General features: G+C 40.1%; 1 protein-coding gene across 1 annotated transcript in view; it reads right to left on the bottom strand.

The window, feature by feature from the left end:
• The window catches only part of RFTN1 (raftlin, lipid raft linker 1), a 112,051-nt gene that overhangs the window by 74,378 nt on the left and 23,328 nt on the right, over positions 1–14,345 (bottom strand). The window contains exon 2 of the mRNA XM_042475898.1: positions 12,693–12,879. Within this exon, the coding sequence (XP_042331832.1) occupies positions 12,693–12,879 (187 nt within the window). The remainder of the gene's footprint in view (positions 1–12,692; positions 12,880–14,345) is intronic.

The raw sequence follows: 14,345 nt of genomic DNA on the forward strand, positions 1-14,345 counted from the left end.
CTTCTACCTTGCGCGAAGTCCCAGTCAATGCAGCTGGATTTTCCCACGATCTCTTCAGGATCGTCTCCAACGAAGGCAAGAGGGGGATGGACGGAGGCGTTGGGACGCAGCCATGGACCCGGCGTTCGACAGGATCCGACTCCTCCGGATAAGCGAGCTGGATGTCCAAGGCCCTGGTCATCTTAATGACATGCTCGGCAAAGGACCGAAGGTCGTCCGTAGGAGAGGCAGGGCCGGGATGGTGCATGTCTTGAGGAGAGTCCTGTAGAGACATCTCATCATCAGACTGGTAGGCCGATGAAGGCACTATCTCCAGGTCTGATTCCGTATCAGACTGGATCCTCAGGTCCTGGGCCCGTAATGGCTCTTGAGGCGCTCTGGCCTTGGGTTCAGCCCTCACCTCGGCCACCCCTGTCGTCTCCGGTCTAGGAGGCTCCGTCGACGCCGTCAGGGGCCTCGATCTAGGGATCTGTCGCCCACATCCTTCATGAAAGGTGCGGAGGGCAGTTTCCCTGGGAACAGCCATATAATATTTGTCTGCCTCCAAGTCGTAGAACACGTCAGGGTCGGTGGGACGAGGGTCTGACGTGTGCTTGGGTGACGGGACCTGAGTTGGAGAGCGCCGAGCCTCATCTTCGGAGTTTTCCACAGGAATGACCAGGAGATCCGGAGAGCTTGGGGCTGTCACCCTATCTAGCTGGATGGGCTTGGTCCCGCTATTCCCAGTCCCACGGAGCCAGAAGCCGGGACGGGCGTCTCTTTATGTTTGGAAGCCTTTTTGGAGGAATCACCTGGCCTCTTGGGTGGGACGGAACCTTCACGGCCAGAACCCGAGGTGGAGACTACTTTCGTGGTCAAGGATGACTCCACCGGGGGAGCGGCAGCCGCCGCAGCCTCAGACCCCGACTTTTTGTGGGGGTGTTTAGAGGACTTGTCGGTGGTACAGTGGTGCCTCGGATTACGAAATTAATTCGTTCCGCGGCCGCTTTCGTAACCCGAAAAGCCTTCGTAAGCCGAAATGCCATAGGCGCTAATGGGGAAAAGCCGCGGTTCCGTGTAAAATAGCGCCGAAGTTTTTTCGTAACCCGAAAAAACATTCGTAACCCGGAACAATTATTTTCTATTGGATTTTTTCGTATCCCGAAAATTTCGTAACCTGGGTAATTCGTATCCCGAGGTACCACTGTACTGGACCTGTCTGGGGCTTGTCAGAGGATCTAGGCTTGTCCAGATCATGAGCACCCGAGGAAGGCTGAGAAGGAGCCGGGGGCACGGAGACGGAGGTGGACAAGCTCTCCCGGGGTTTGGGGCCCAGTGGGACAGTCGAAGGTGATGGAGCTGACGCCGGGCGAGAGACCTCCCCTTGCACCTTACCGAGAGCTATTGCTGATGTCAAGCGAGACTCCCCATTTTTTCTTGCCTGGGACGTCATGGACCTGCAGAGCTGGCAAGCCTTCATGTCGTGGTCTTTTCCCAGGCAGAGTAAGCAGGAGGTGTGGGGGTCTTGAACAGTGAGCTTGCCTCCGCAGATGTCACACTTCTTGAATGGAGGCGACATTATTCCGAAGCAAACGGAGTCAGACGGTCCGAGGTCGAGGTACAATGGGGAGAACAGACGAAGAATGGTCAACACAGTCCGAGGTCAGAGTACAATGGGGAGAAACACGCAAGAATGGTCAAGAACGGTCCGAAGTCAATAGCCAGTGATCCAAATAACAAGAGCAAAGCGAAGTTCCAACAGCAGCAAACGCGGCGGAAAGAAGGAACTGGGGAAAGAGCGGGAAGGCAGGGACCTTATAATGGGTGGGCGGAGCTACCGCCAAAAAGTTGCATTTTGTTGCAAAGTGTACTTTGCCCAGTGATTCCAGAAGTTTCCGACAGTACTGCGCAGGCGCAGTAAAACCCATTTGTATGATTCGCAGAGACCACAAAGAAGAAGGAGTGAATGTGTGTGCCCAGTGCACCTCTGCAGGGACCTTTCCCAGCCCCCAGTTGCCTCGAGAGGGACAGCTGGGGGCAGGGAAAAGTCTGCGAGACAGAAAAATGGGTGCGTACCTATTCTTCCTCCTTCACAGGGACCTTTCCCAGCTTTCAGCTGTCTTTCAGAAACAGCTGGAAGCCGAGAGAAGGACAGGGGGAAGAGGAGCAACCAGCACGCACCTGTTGCCCCCCGGACATTCCCCCGCTTCTAGTTGTCTCTCAGAGATAGCTGGAGGTCAGGAAAAGGGCAGGGGGAGAAGTCCCATCATCGGAGGGCAGAAGTCCTGCTCCTGGCACCGGGTGCTACCTGATACCAAAATACCTTAATTTGGGCATGCGGCCCCAAAAAGATTTGCCATCAATGTTCTAATCTAGGGTTTACCAGATGGCCACAACAGGTTTTTTTGTAACACCTTTATTTGGTTGATTTTCCAGGTTTTGTATGGGTTTTTGTCTCAGCTATCAACTTGAAATGCCTCTTCAAGACTTTGTTACTAGCAATAAAAATCTTTAAGGTAAAACAGATGGTATCCCTTTCTCCTTTGGCCCTGTCCACCAGTGGAATGCCGCTCTTGAGAACCTCTTGAATTTGGCCCTCTGGTTTTACTTACTAGAAATAACTACTTGTAATTTACTAGATCTCTCCAAATTAAGACAATATGATCTACATCAACATACTGTCTCATGTACCGTTATACCATGGTGCCAATCAGGTATAGCTCATTCTATGATCATGAGACTCTGAAATGCCAAGAAAATAAGTTTATATCAGATTTGCATTAATCTAACTGAAAAATACAAATACAGGCCAAATCCAATTTTGAGTCCCAACCACAGTAGAACCTCTGACTAGTGTAAATTATATAAATTAAATTTATTCAGTGGGGCTAATATATTTGGGACTAACAACTCGATAATTTTGCTTCACAAAAAAATTAGAAGAAGAAAAGAATATAATGAAAGACAAAGCCTTCCCCCATGAGATGTCATTTTATGTTTTACCCCCTCTGTCTATGACCTTGCAATGTTATGGATTCCCCCCACTCAGCTGCCCCTATTGTTGTTATTGTGATTGTTTTTAAATGCTGTTTTAATTGTTTTATCTTGATGTATTTTTTATCTAAATCTGTGCGCCGCTTTGATCAAAAGTTGGAAAAGTGGGATAATAATAATAATAATAATAATAATAATAATAATAATAATAATTAAAGTAATTTAGTGGTATAAAGCTATTCAAGATACATCCGTCATGGACTTGTAATAAATTTGTTCTAGCATAAGTAAATTTGAAATACTTCCAAGAGATAAAGGCACATCATGCAAAACCCATGAAGGCAATTATTTGATAATTATAAAGTAAGATGACAGACAGAAGTGGCCATAACACCTTTCTGTACCTCTACATGACCTTTTAAAAAACCTATTTCTTTCTCTTTTATATATAACATGTCATTCGTTCTCTTATCCTGGCTGGTATAGTAGAAGAGAATCAGCTTGTAAAGGAGAGGTGCAGTATAATAAGCTGCCGCCTGCTAGCAATTCCTCTTCTGGAAGGGGCTTTCCTGCAAGTGTAAATCAGTGTGAATCAGTTCTGTCATGTGAGAATCACTGTGAATAAGCAGTCTCAAGATTAAATTTCACTTCTGCAGCTCTCCTTACACCCATCACACATATACACAAAAACCCTCTCTATAATTCTGAAATTTGCTCATCACTCTTTGGCATTTATTTTGTAATTGAAGTATTTTCTGGAATTCAGTCTTGCTTCTGTTCAAAGCCATATCTGCAAATTATTATTTCTTTCTCTGTGTCTGTCTATCTGACAAACAATGGTGAAATAAAGTAATAATAAGTAAACTCTGGTTTATGACTTAATCTCTAGAAAAGTGATGCTCCATACAAGCATATGCTCACATTTTTCCACGTAAAAGTATGTTTAGGTGTACTTTCTTAAAACTAAATTGTTTATCAGTTCCCATTTAACTACTCATAGTTCCATACTTTTTTTTCTTGTGGAAACCACTGTAACATATTACATAGCATACGGGAATCCCAGCCTGACCATTTCTTTGCATCCAAACACAAAGTCAAAACTAGCAATAAATAATGATTTAACAATTACAAAATTCAAACAAAAAAGGTACTAGTTAATCATTATGATTTGGAATGTTATTCAAAATTGGAAAATTAGTAAATTTTACAAATGTAATTCTGAGAGCTACATATCTTTTTAGTGTGAAACCTGAGCTTGAAGCATTACTAGGATATGAAATAGGAGAGCAAGAGGTGCCTGATATGGGAGATTATATTTTGCAGAACATCAGTGGATTTTCATGGAACCTTGGTTGAAGAACACTTCTCTAAAATATTAGCCACACAGAACTAACTGAAACCCATAATGAAACTCCAATTTAGCATATTTAACAGCTGCAAAGTATTAAATAAAAGGTTAAAACATACTAGGAAAGAAATGTAGGCTGGTATTCGAGATCAGCTGCTCAACTATGTAACTAGCTCATTTCTGCTGCTAAGCAATGTCTCCCATCCCAACCCCACCTCACCTGACATTCTGAGAAGTTGCTGCTGTGAGCAATGAAGGTCTGTTCTCCTGTTTATTGGATGCAAAAGACTGACATTCTCATTCTCCTCTCACCACTGATCTCTGGTACAAGAGCCAGAAGCAGGATCCCTGTTGCAATTCCTCCTTGCACCAAAGATCACTGGAGGGATGGAGTGTGAACATCAGTCAACTGTGTCCCAACTAAAAGAAGAACAGACACACACCCCCATTGTTCATAGTAGCTGCTGCCTAGTAATTCAAGGTTGGGGGACTTTTTACAATCCCTAACTATTGAGCATAGTGATTGTGAATATGAATCAGTTATTAATAGGTAACTCTAGGATACACATTTGTAACTGTGATTGTGAATTACAGCGATACGTTTCTAAACGTGTTCTCAGGGTGCTTTTTTGCTTCTTTGAATAAGCAACATTTCCTCTAAATATTTTCCTGTATTTTTAAAAGCAAGGCAGTTTCAAGCATAAAACAGAGCTTGCACATGCTGCTGTGGTGGTGTGCACATGATCGCAACTTAACACAAACTGAAATGTATTGAGCTGTACATTTTACATTTTAATTGATTTAACTAATGAAGTGCTACACTGAATCTGACCATTCTGTTTTCACAGTGGCCAAGTAAATGTCTATGGGAAGCCTGCCATCAAGAAATGAACTAGCCTTCTGCAATGTTTCCAGCAACTATTGAGTGTTATCTCTCTCTCACATGCAGCACTAATTGCTAGGAAACAAAGGCAGAAGAATGGTATAATCCTCATCTCTGCACATATACACATGCACACACAGACCCTGGAAATAATTTTTAGGTTTGGCGGTCCAAAATTGGCAGGCAGGTAGTTATTCATTTTACCTACTTGCAGGTACATTTTTACAAAACAATGAAAACACAAAATTGGTTGTTGTTGTTTGCCTTCAAGTAATTTCCGACTTAAGGTGACCCTAAGGCAAACCTACCATGGGGCTTTCTTGGCAGAATTTGTTCAGAGGAGGTTTGCCATTGCCTTCCTCTAAGGCTGAGAGCATGTACTGTAACTTGCCCAAGTTCACCCAGTGCATTTCAGGGCTGAGCAAAGAATTGAACCCTGGCCTCCAGAGTTGTCACCCAACATTCAAAACATTACATCACACTCTTAAACTACAGCCACCTTAATTTTCACCAGTTGCAATGTATTGTTTCACTGAGTGTTGCTTTTCAATGCAGCATGGTTCTTTTCTGGAAGTGCCATGAAAAATCTCAATGTGGAGAAGATATTGTTCCTCTGCTAAGATGCTGGGTGCAACAAGTTTGGAAAAGTTCATTTAGCTAAACCAGGTTGAACATATCTGCCTTGAAACAGCATGTGATGTACTGTAGTTAACATCTAAGAAATCATGATGTTTAAAAAGAAAGAAAGGTGGAGCCCACTAATTCAAGTGGTCCTCATCCCTTCCCTAACCACATGCAGCTTTTGTAAGTTAATTAAGGTTTTGATAACTAGTTCTATCCTATTTTAAAAGCAAATGGCTATTTCTGAATTTCAGAATACACTGCATTAAAATAACAACAACCAACTGAAGCAGATAACAATTTGACTACCAGGAAACATTAGCAAAATAATAAATGAAATATTACAAAACAGTAAAATTTTAAAGATGAACAAACATAATATATCAAGTAAAGAGAAAAATATATAAGACCCCCGATTAAATGTAAGCAAAAGTGCCTATAACACTTTCCAACACATCTTTGCCTTCACTGTGTGTGTATGTGCCTTCAAGTCGCCCATCTACTTATGGCAGCCCCATGAAATTTATAGCATTTTCTTAAGCAAGGAATACTAGGAGATTGTTTTGCCAGTTCCTTCCCCTGAAATATAGCTTACAGCACCTTTTATTAAATTGGTGGTCTCCCATCCAAATACTAACCAAGGCTGGCCCTGCTTAGCTTCCAAGATCAGACAGGATCTAGTGCCTAAGTTATTTAGGCCCTGAGCCCCTTCCCTACATAATTTTAAAAGCAAAAGGTTTAGAGATATTTTAGAAGACAAAGAATTACACCCTAACACTTAAACGAAAATGCAAAACATGTATATGCGACACCTAGAGTTAGGCATGTATTTGCTCAATATAACTGCTTAGGTTCATGAACAAAAAGAAACTAAAGAGCTCCAAGGGAATCTCTCTACACTGGGAGTGGGCTTTAAAATGATAAATGAAAATTCAGTAAAAACAAATACAAAGTGATGCATGTTGGGACACACAAAAAAGTCAAAGCCGCAAATGTGGAGGGCTGATTGTAGAACAATTAATATATTTTTTTAAAAAATAGCTTATGCAGAAGCAAAGCTTTGGGAAGGGTGCTACTTCTTCCTGATCTAGGCAACAAGCAGCAAAAGATGGACTCTTCATCTTTCTGGAAGAAGTCACACATACCTTTAATTAAAAACAAAAGAAAATCCATAAGGAGTTCAAAAAGGGAAGGAAAAAAGCCACCTTTGTATTTAAGTCCTGGTAAAGCCTCTACAGTAACCATTGGTCCTCCAGATGTTTCGGACTTTGTCTTCCAGAATCCCTACCCATTAGCTGTGCTGTTTTGGGCTTCTGGGAGTTGAAGTCCAAAACATCAGGAGGAACAAAAGTTGAGAACCACTGCTCTATACCTTTTTGACTTTTTCTGATGCTGTCTTACTGTTGCTGATAGGAATATGTCCCAGTTAAAGATTGCTTCCTATCACTATTACTGTACTACAGAACCAAAATAAATTCTACATTTTACAGAAACTAAATCTTTAGGCATAACAAAGTAATATACAACAAACAATATAGTCGCCCCTCCTTTTTTGCGGGGGATCCTTTCTGGACCCCCTCATGAAAATGGAGTTTTGCTTATATTCAAGCCCCATTGGCTTGAATATAGACGCAGGCACATGCTCCATTCATTCCCCCCTCCGTTCATCCCTTGCGTATAATCAAGGGACATGAGTCTGAAAACCATGAGAACAGAGGGAGGACTGTAGTCTTCTTCTGCCTATGTTATACATAACAAGGTCACACAGAGGACTGCCTTGGACGGTGGCAGGCATTGGAAATAGAGGTTGGATGGCCACCTGTCAAGAGTGCTTTACTTTGAATCTGTGCCCTGGCAGAGGTTGGACTAAATGGCTCTTGGTATCCTTTCCAACTTTTTATTCTATGTCTCACATCTGAGACATCAATGTGGCAAAATTATAAAGCATTAAGACAAATTAGCCCAATTTAAAGACAAACAAAAATTATAAGAGAAAAAAATACTTTGTGGATCCTGTGCACTCACATATGATTCTGAGTCACAGTCATGCAGTGGGCCCTTTACCCTTTATATTTTTATTTAGTACCCCCCCAAAAAACTGCTGCAAACTTTCCTGTCCCATTTTCCTACTCCAGGTGGTAAGCCAACCTTTAGCATAGTGAAACAACTCTTAAACGGAGAATATATGTTTCCTAGGACAGGCACTGAGGACAGATATTCTACCCCCTGCTGTAGTCTGGATTCTTTAGTCAGGCACCATAACAGTTATCAAAATGTCTGAAGGCAGTTGGGGTGACGCTGAATTACTTCTCCATCTATTATCATTCAATCATCCCTAACTATGAAGACTCTTACAAGCACAATGTGTACATAGATGTCCTATCCAAGCAGGTATCCACAGGATAGACTGCATGCAGCCTTTGGTATTCCTGGTAGGGTACAGCTACAATAATTATTTTAAATGTTGGTCTCTGTGTTGTGTTTCCTTGATTGTTTGGTATACTTCTAGCTGATAATTCCTGATGGGACCTAACTACCTAGTAGTCTTGATGAACCAATTTTGCCTAATAATTTTGGAGGGCTCCTTACCCTAATTCTGGGATAGGGCTTTGAGCCCCACTCTTGCCTACCCCCACTCTGGGGTCCATTTACACACACCCTCTTTTCCCCTAAAATACTGGCATCTAAGGAGGTTCACAAGATTAATGACCTAAAATTACAACAAATTACAGTATTAAAGTACAATTAAATAGATAGTCATAGTAAAAACAATTTTAATTTTTTTAAAAATTGCCTGTGATACTGAAGCTAATATAAAGCCTCCATGGCTAGTAGCCTCATCCTCCATGAATTACCTAATTTAATTTTAAAGCCTTCTACCATTAAACTTCAATGGGTCATCCAGTTTTTACTGAGCTATAAGGAATAGCACTGAGTTCACAATTAACACTGAACATTAATAGTACCAACTACAGTACTTTAACAGAAAGAAAACAATTTCAAAAGCAAAATTAGTCAACCCTTGTTAACCCTTGTTAACTGGCAGATGAAAAGGCATTTCCAACTCCCCTCTTAAACCTTCTGCATCTTCATATTTTCCTCTCTCATGCCTGTCTCTGGTAGCTGTCTACATACCAGGCTTGACTCCTATGTTTTAGATTACATTTACCAGTATGTACAAAGAAATGTAACATCCATAAGATTTCTTTATATATGGTGACCTGTGGTAAGTGAATGTGTGACTTTACTTCAGTATAAGAGGAAGAAAAAACATTGATTGGCTTATAGAGCCAACAAGCACTGGAATCTTTAGATGATCTTTAGCTGACTATGCTGATGGGAGTTGTAATGTACACATCTAAAGGGCCAAACATCTGAAGAGCCAAAGCTGCCCACCCCTAATGTAGACCAAAGGCTGATGAAGCAAGTGTCAGAACAAACCTAAAGCAGTATCCTATCTCATTGTATTACCCTAGATTTCATGTAAACGTTTACTGCTTTAAAAGTGATTCCATGTGAAAACATGTATATCACAGGGAAATCTTTTCTCTGATACGCTGGCAGAATTTCTACATGGGCCATGACTTTATGTCAGAATATCTGCAGACAGATAATCACCATTCTAAACGAACTGTACAGGGGTACAGTCATCTGAGTGGCCTGGAGCAAGTCAGTAGAATCATAGCTGTAATATTAGATTCAGTAACATGTCTTCAATATGCAAAAATACAGCTTTGTTAAGTCTCTGTCAGATTAAAAATAAACTGGAACAAAAATCAAAATAGCAATTCCATCACATATTAATTCAAGAGTTATATTATACACACACCTCTGAAGTGAACAAAACAAAATAAATCCGTTCAAATTCTGCTGGTGTATAGAATAAGATGGGTTTAAAAAAAAACAAGTCATAGATGCAGTTAGCACTTTGTACAAAGAAAAAGGTTTAAACCAATCAATTCCTGGTGGAGGATTTAAAGCACATTACGTTGTACTGAGAGGACTCAAAACAAGGCTGTGCTGTGCCATACAAATACAGACTAAAAGCTTTTTGTAACATAGCAGGCAGTCCTAGCTAAATTCATAGGACATGCTATTTCTGCTAATGAATTTGCACTTACAACTGAGCCTCCAGTAATCTTAAGGTTTTTGTGTTTAGCAGCTGAAAATTCTCACTAGCTACAGTCTTTCCAGCAAAATGTCAAAACTAGGCATTTTATCTCTACCAAGTTGTTTGGCTAGAAGCAACTCAATTTTTTTTTATTTTACTTTAGTTGAAGATTAAAATGACATGGACTCTCTTTTAACAAGGTTCTTATCAAACAAGGCAATTAACCTACTATCTCTGTATGTTTTATACCACAGAAAAAGGTAACTTATGCTAAATTACATTAGTTCAGAGGACAACATAAAACCATTCATGAGCTCACAGCCACATATGTCTAAATCTTACCCATCCTGATTACTCGTTTCTATTACCTATTTCATTTATGACAGCACCCAATTAATTCTTGGGGGAACTCAGGTTGGTGCTGCCACTCTTTTTCCTCTGTTTTCTTAATGCAAGGGCAAGAACTGCACAGTCCTCCAAAGGTTTCTGGGCTGCAACTCCCATCAGGCCTAGACAGCACACAGTCATTGGTATGGAATGCGGGAAGCTGCCATTCAACAGGATCTGAAGGACAATACAATTCCCAACATACCTTAATAGAGACACTGCATAGACTTCATTCTTTTACCACTGTAGTTGCTACTTCTCTTAACAGTAAATCCCACATCATTTATGCAACGTCCAGAAAACCAGTGTGGTTTGCTGTGACCACAAGATTAATAGATTGGGAGGTTCTGAATTTAAGGGTCTTACGTGGACTGTACTCCTGCTAAATGTTCAGTTAGAACAAACCAAATAGAACAAAATCCTTGGGCATTCTGCTTCTCAAGTAGAAACTTTTGTGAAAGGGTAATAACCACACAGGCAGAACAATATCAGAAGGAGAGAATTTAGTGTAAACAGGCTGTTAATCTGTGGAATTTGGCCAAACTCAGTAATGTCTCTTGTGTACAGATATAAAAGAATCTGCAGAGGTTCTGAATCATTGTATGGATACAGTGAAACACTGGATGTGAGTAAAAAAATTAGATATAATCTGGATTTAAATTTAGTTGCCCTGGAGAAAAACCAAACTAGGAATGGAAATGTTCTGGATGGCGTTGTCCTTACTCAGAAAAAAAATGTTTTGTTTTGTATTTTTGGTGTGCTCTCTTGAGAGGCCAATTGGCTGTTTGATGAGGTGCCCTTGCCAGCTTTGAGATCCTTAAAGGAGACCCTGTTGATTATTCCAACAATTTGAGAGGCTAGGTTACTAAGGCCCCATACAGACAGGGCAAAATAAAGCTGCTTCAGGTCACTTTGGAGGTATGCTCTTTAAATGATGCATGCATCTTCAGAGTCTGGAAGCCATGCCAAAGCCACGATCCAGTCCTAAGGACTAGAGTGCAGCTTTGGTGCAGCTTCCAGACTCTTAGGACACATGCATCATTTAAACAGCATACCTCCAAAGTGACTTGAAGCACCTTTATTTTGGCAGTCTGTATGGGGCCTAAGTAAGTGAAATCTTCATTTTAAAAAAAGTCGCACCATATTGACTCTCTTGTCATGGAGTGATCAAAATCAGCAGCCATTAGAAACAGTGGCTCTCTTCAGAATAACTGCATTTCTGGGCAAACATGGTGAACTGTGAACCCTTTACCATCTGTCCATCACAAAGGATTTGGATCAGGAGAAAAGCTCCACCTTTCTCCTGAAATTCCTGACAATTGCAAACTATTCAGGAGAGGAATCACACAGACACACACACCCCAAAAAAGAAAGAAAGAAAGAAAGAAAGAAAGAGAAAACCAGGAGAAATTAAAGAAGAAGAAAAAATACTTTCCACCACCAAAGTCTCCACAACCCAGTGAAAGGGGGGGGCACTCTGCTCCTCCAGAAGAATCAGAAACAATCTATGTGTTTCACACTCAGGTAAAGAAGACATTCAAAGGGTAACAAAAAATTCTTGTGACAGTGGAATTTTTATCTAATCTGTGTAAAATGATAATCCTCCCTCTGAGTACTCTGGTCATGACCAAGACATTCAAGGGAGAAGTGGCCACAAAGAGCTACAAAGGCCCACTAGAATGTATGGTATTTACCTATCACGTTTACATGTTGAACATATCTTCTGCTCATTAGCATTAAAAAAATTGAGATTTTACCATGTCCTCAACATTTCACCAACTGTAATTTGAAAATTTCAAAACAAAACCCTTATATTACTTCTCATCCTCTTTGAAAACTGCTGGTTTTAAAATGTACCATTTAATAAGAGAAATCTAAGGAAAACAAATGAAACCAACCCCAACCTCACATGTCTAATAGAATGAATAAAAAATTTAACTGAAAAATTAAGGGTTCATGGTATGGTCTAAGACAAATATACACTTTACTACCTTTGTTTTGCTAGCACTGGATTTAAAGGCAAGAGGGATATGACATAAATCATTCTCCTTGCTGCATATAACAAAATAACATATCTACAATAATGAATAAAAAAATTAGTCACCTTCCCCAACACCTCCTCAGGCTTGGTTGTTTCCTGGTGATTGTGTTCCAAAATATGAAACACATTTGAACTTGTTATACTCAAAGCACTACTGCAACGCTGAAGATAGATCATAAACACACAAAACTTCCTAAGCCTGTAAAAATATCCAAGCCTTGCACAGCAAATATTAACATGACATTGCTATAATTTCCTGATCTAGGTCAAATCTCAGCAGGAAATCTCATTGTCTGTTTTTATTCCCAGTTCACTAGAAGAGCTTTACCTTTCTGTTTTCTTGATCAGTACAGCCCTGAAGATTTGTTCCTGGGGAGTCTTTTCATTCTCATTAGTTGGCTGCACAAAGGGATGGACAGCAGCCAAGATGAAGCCCTGCTGGTACAATTCTTGCAGCTGAGCTGGAAGATCACGCAAAGAAGAAAGCCTGATTGCTGATGATCCTGGTAGTTCAGCTGAAATCAAAGAAAGACTGATCAATAATGCTGAATTATGTTGTGCAAACGTTAAACTTGTAAACATCCACCTCCTCTCTGGTAAACAAACAGGCCTCACACAGTTCTACAAAGCTGCTACATTTTTACCTGTTGATGTAAGCGTCTTCCATTGGCATTCCAAATTTCCTAAAGCCACTATTCATCACCCTACCAAAAGAGGTAAACATTATGCACAAACCTGAAGCGGACATGTAAAGCAGCAAAATTTATATGATGTCGGTATTTAAAATACAAATTCCTCTTATCTCCCAAAGCAATGCACTTGGCACTTTGCCTGCTCTTCTTCCCCACTCCTTTCCTATCAGATGCCAATATATATTTGACACATTTATTTGGGTAATTTCTTTCGACACATAAATCTGACTACATTTATTATTTACCTAAACAAAAAAAGATATCAAAGATCTTAAAGGGGCTTAAATGAAAGGCTATATTTTCAAATGCTTCAAGCTGCAATCACATACAGTACATACATGTCTTTTACCATCTCTTCATTTTTGCAAGTGTTGACACCACTGCATTGTATTTATCTCTTTAATTTCTTTCATATATGGGGAAAATTCATACTGCTTTAGATCCTGAACTCAAGGAAGATTCAATGTGCCTAGGTCTCATTAACCATCAATAAGAGTAAGAATGTACTGAAGATGCTCAGGCCTTTGAAACAGGTTTTGTGTAAAGCCTTATGGAATACAATCTTTATAAATGACAGTAAGCTCTGAAAAAACATATTTATTCTACTCCATTTCCCACAAGGATATATGGTTATCCCTTCCTGAATAATGAAAAAGTTATCACAAAAACTAATAAATATTCAAAACTAATAATAAAAAGGCATAATTTAAATAACAATAGGAGAAGCTAGCTGCTACCCTGCACCCCTGCAACAGTTTCTCTTAACCTGCAAGAACCATACTGCAAGAATATACAATGGAGCTTCTGATTGAGGAGCACAAGACACACAACAAAATTATTTCTTCAAATAGAGGAAAAACCCAAGAAATGCATATACTGATGGATGATACACTTTGCATTTCTATGAAAGGATAAAATTAAGTAAAATTCATTTTAAAAAACCACTTATATGTAATGCAATACAATGCATGCACTGTTTAAAAAGAGATAAATAAGCAAGCAGGTTGTCAGTCAACCTAATCTTCTCGAAAGAAGACAATCTTCTTGAAAGAATTTTCCAAATGAAGAACATTTTTTAAAAAAAACGCCTTCCTTTCTTAGGATTATACTCAATTGCTCTTTTTAAACCTGGTTTTTGATGGTAAGTCTGTAAAGTGAGCATATTACATTATCTCAACTGTCTGATTGCAAAGTACTATGGACCCTTCCTATCCACAGTGGTTCAATTTTGGGGCTCCACACAAATGGGAGAAAACACAGACACTCAAGCCCCATATATTATCCAATGG

Source organism: Sceloporus undulatus, chromosome 6 (genome assembly GCF_019175285.1).
Source record: "Sceloporus undulatus isolate JIND9_A2432 ecotype Alabama chromosome 6, SceUnd_v1.1, whole genome shotgun sequence".
NCBI classification, from domain to species: domain Eukaryota; kingdom Metazoa; phylum Chordata; class Lepidosauria; order Squamata; family Phrynosomatidae; genus Sceloporus; species Sceloporus undulatus.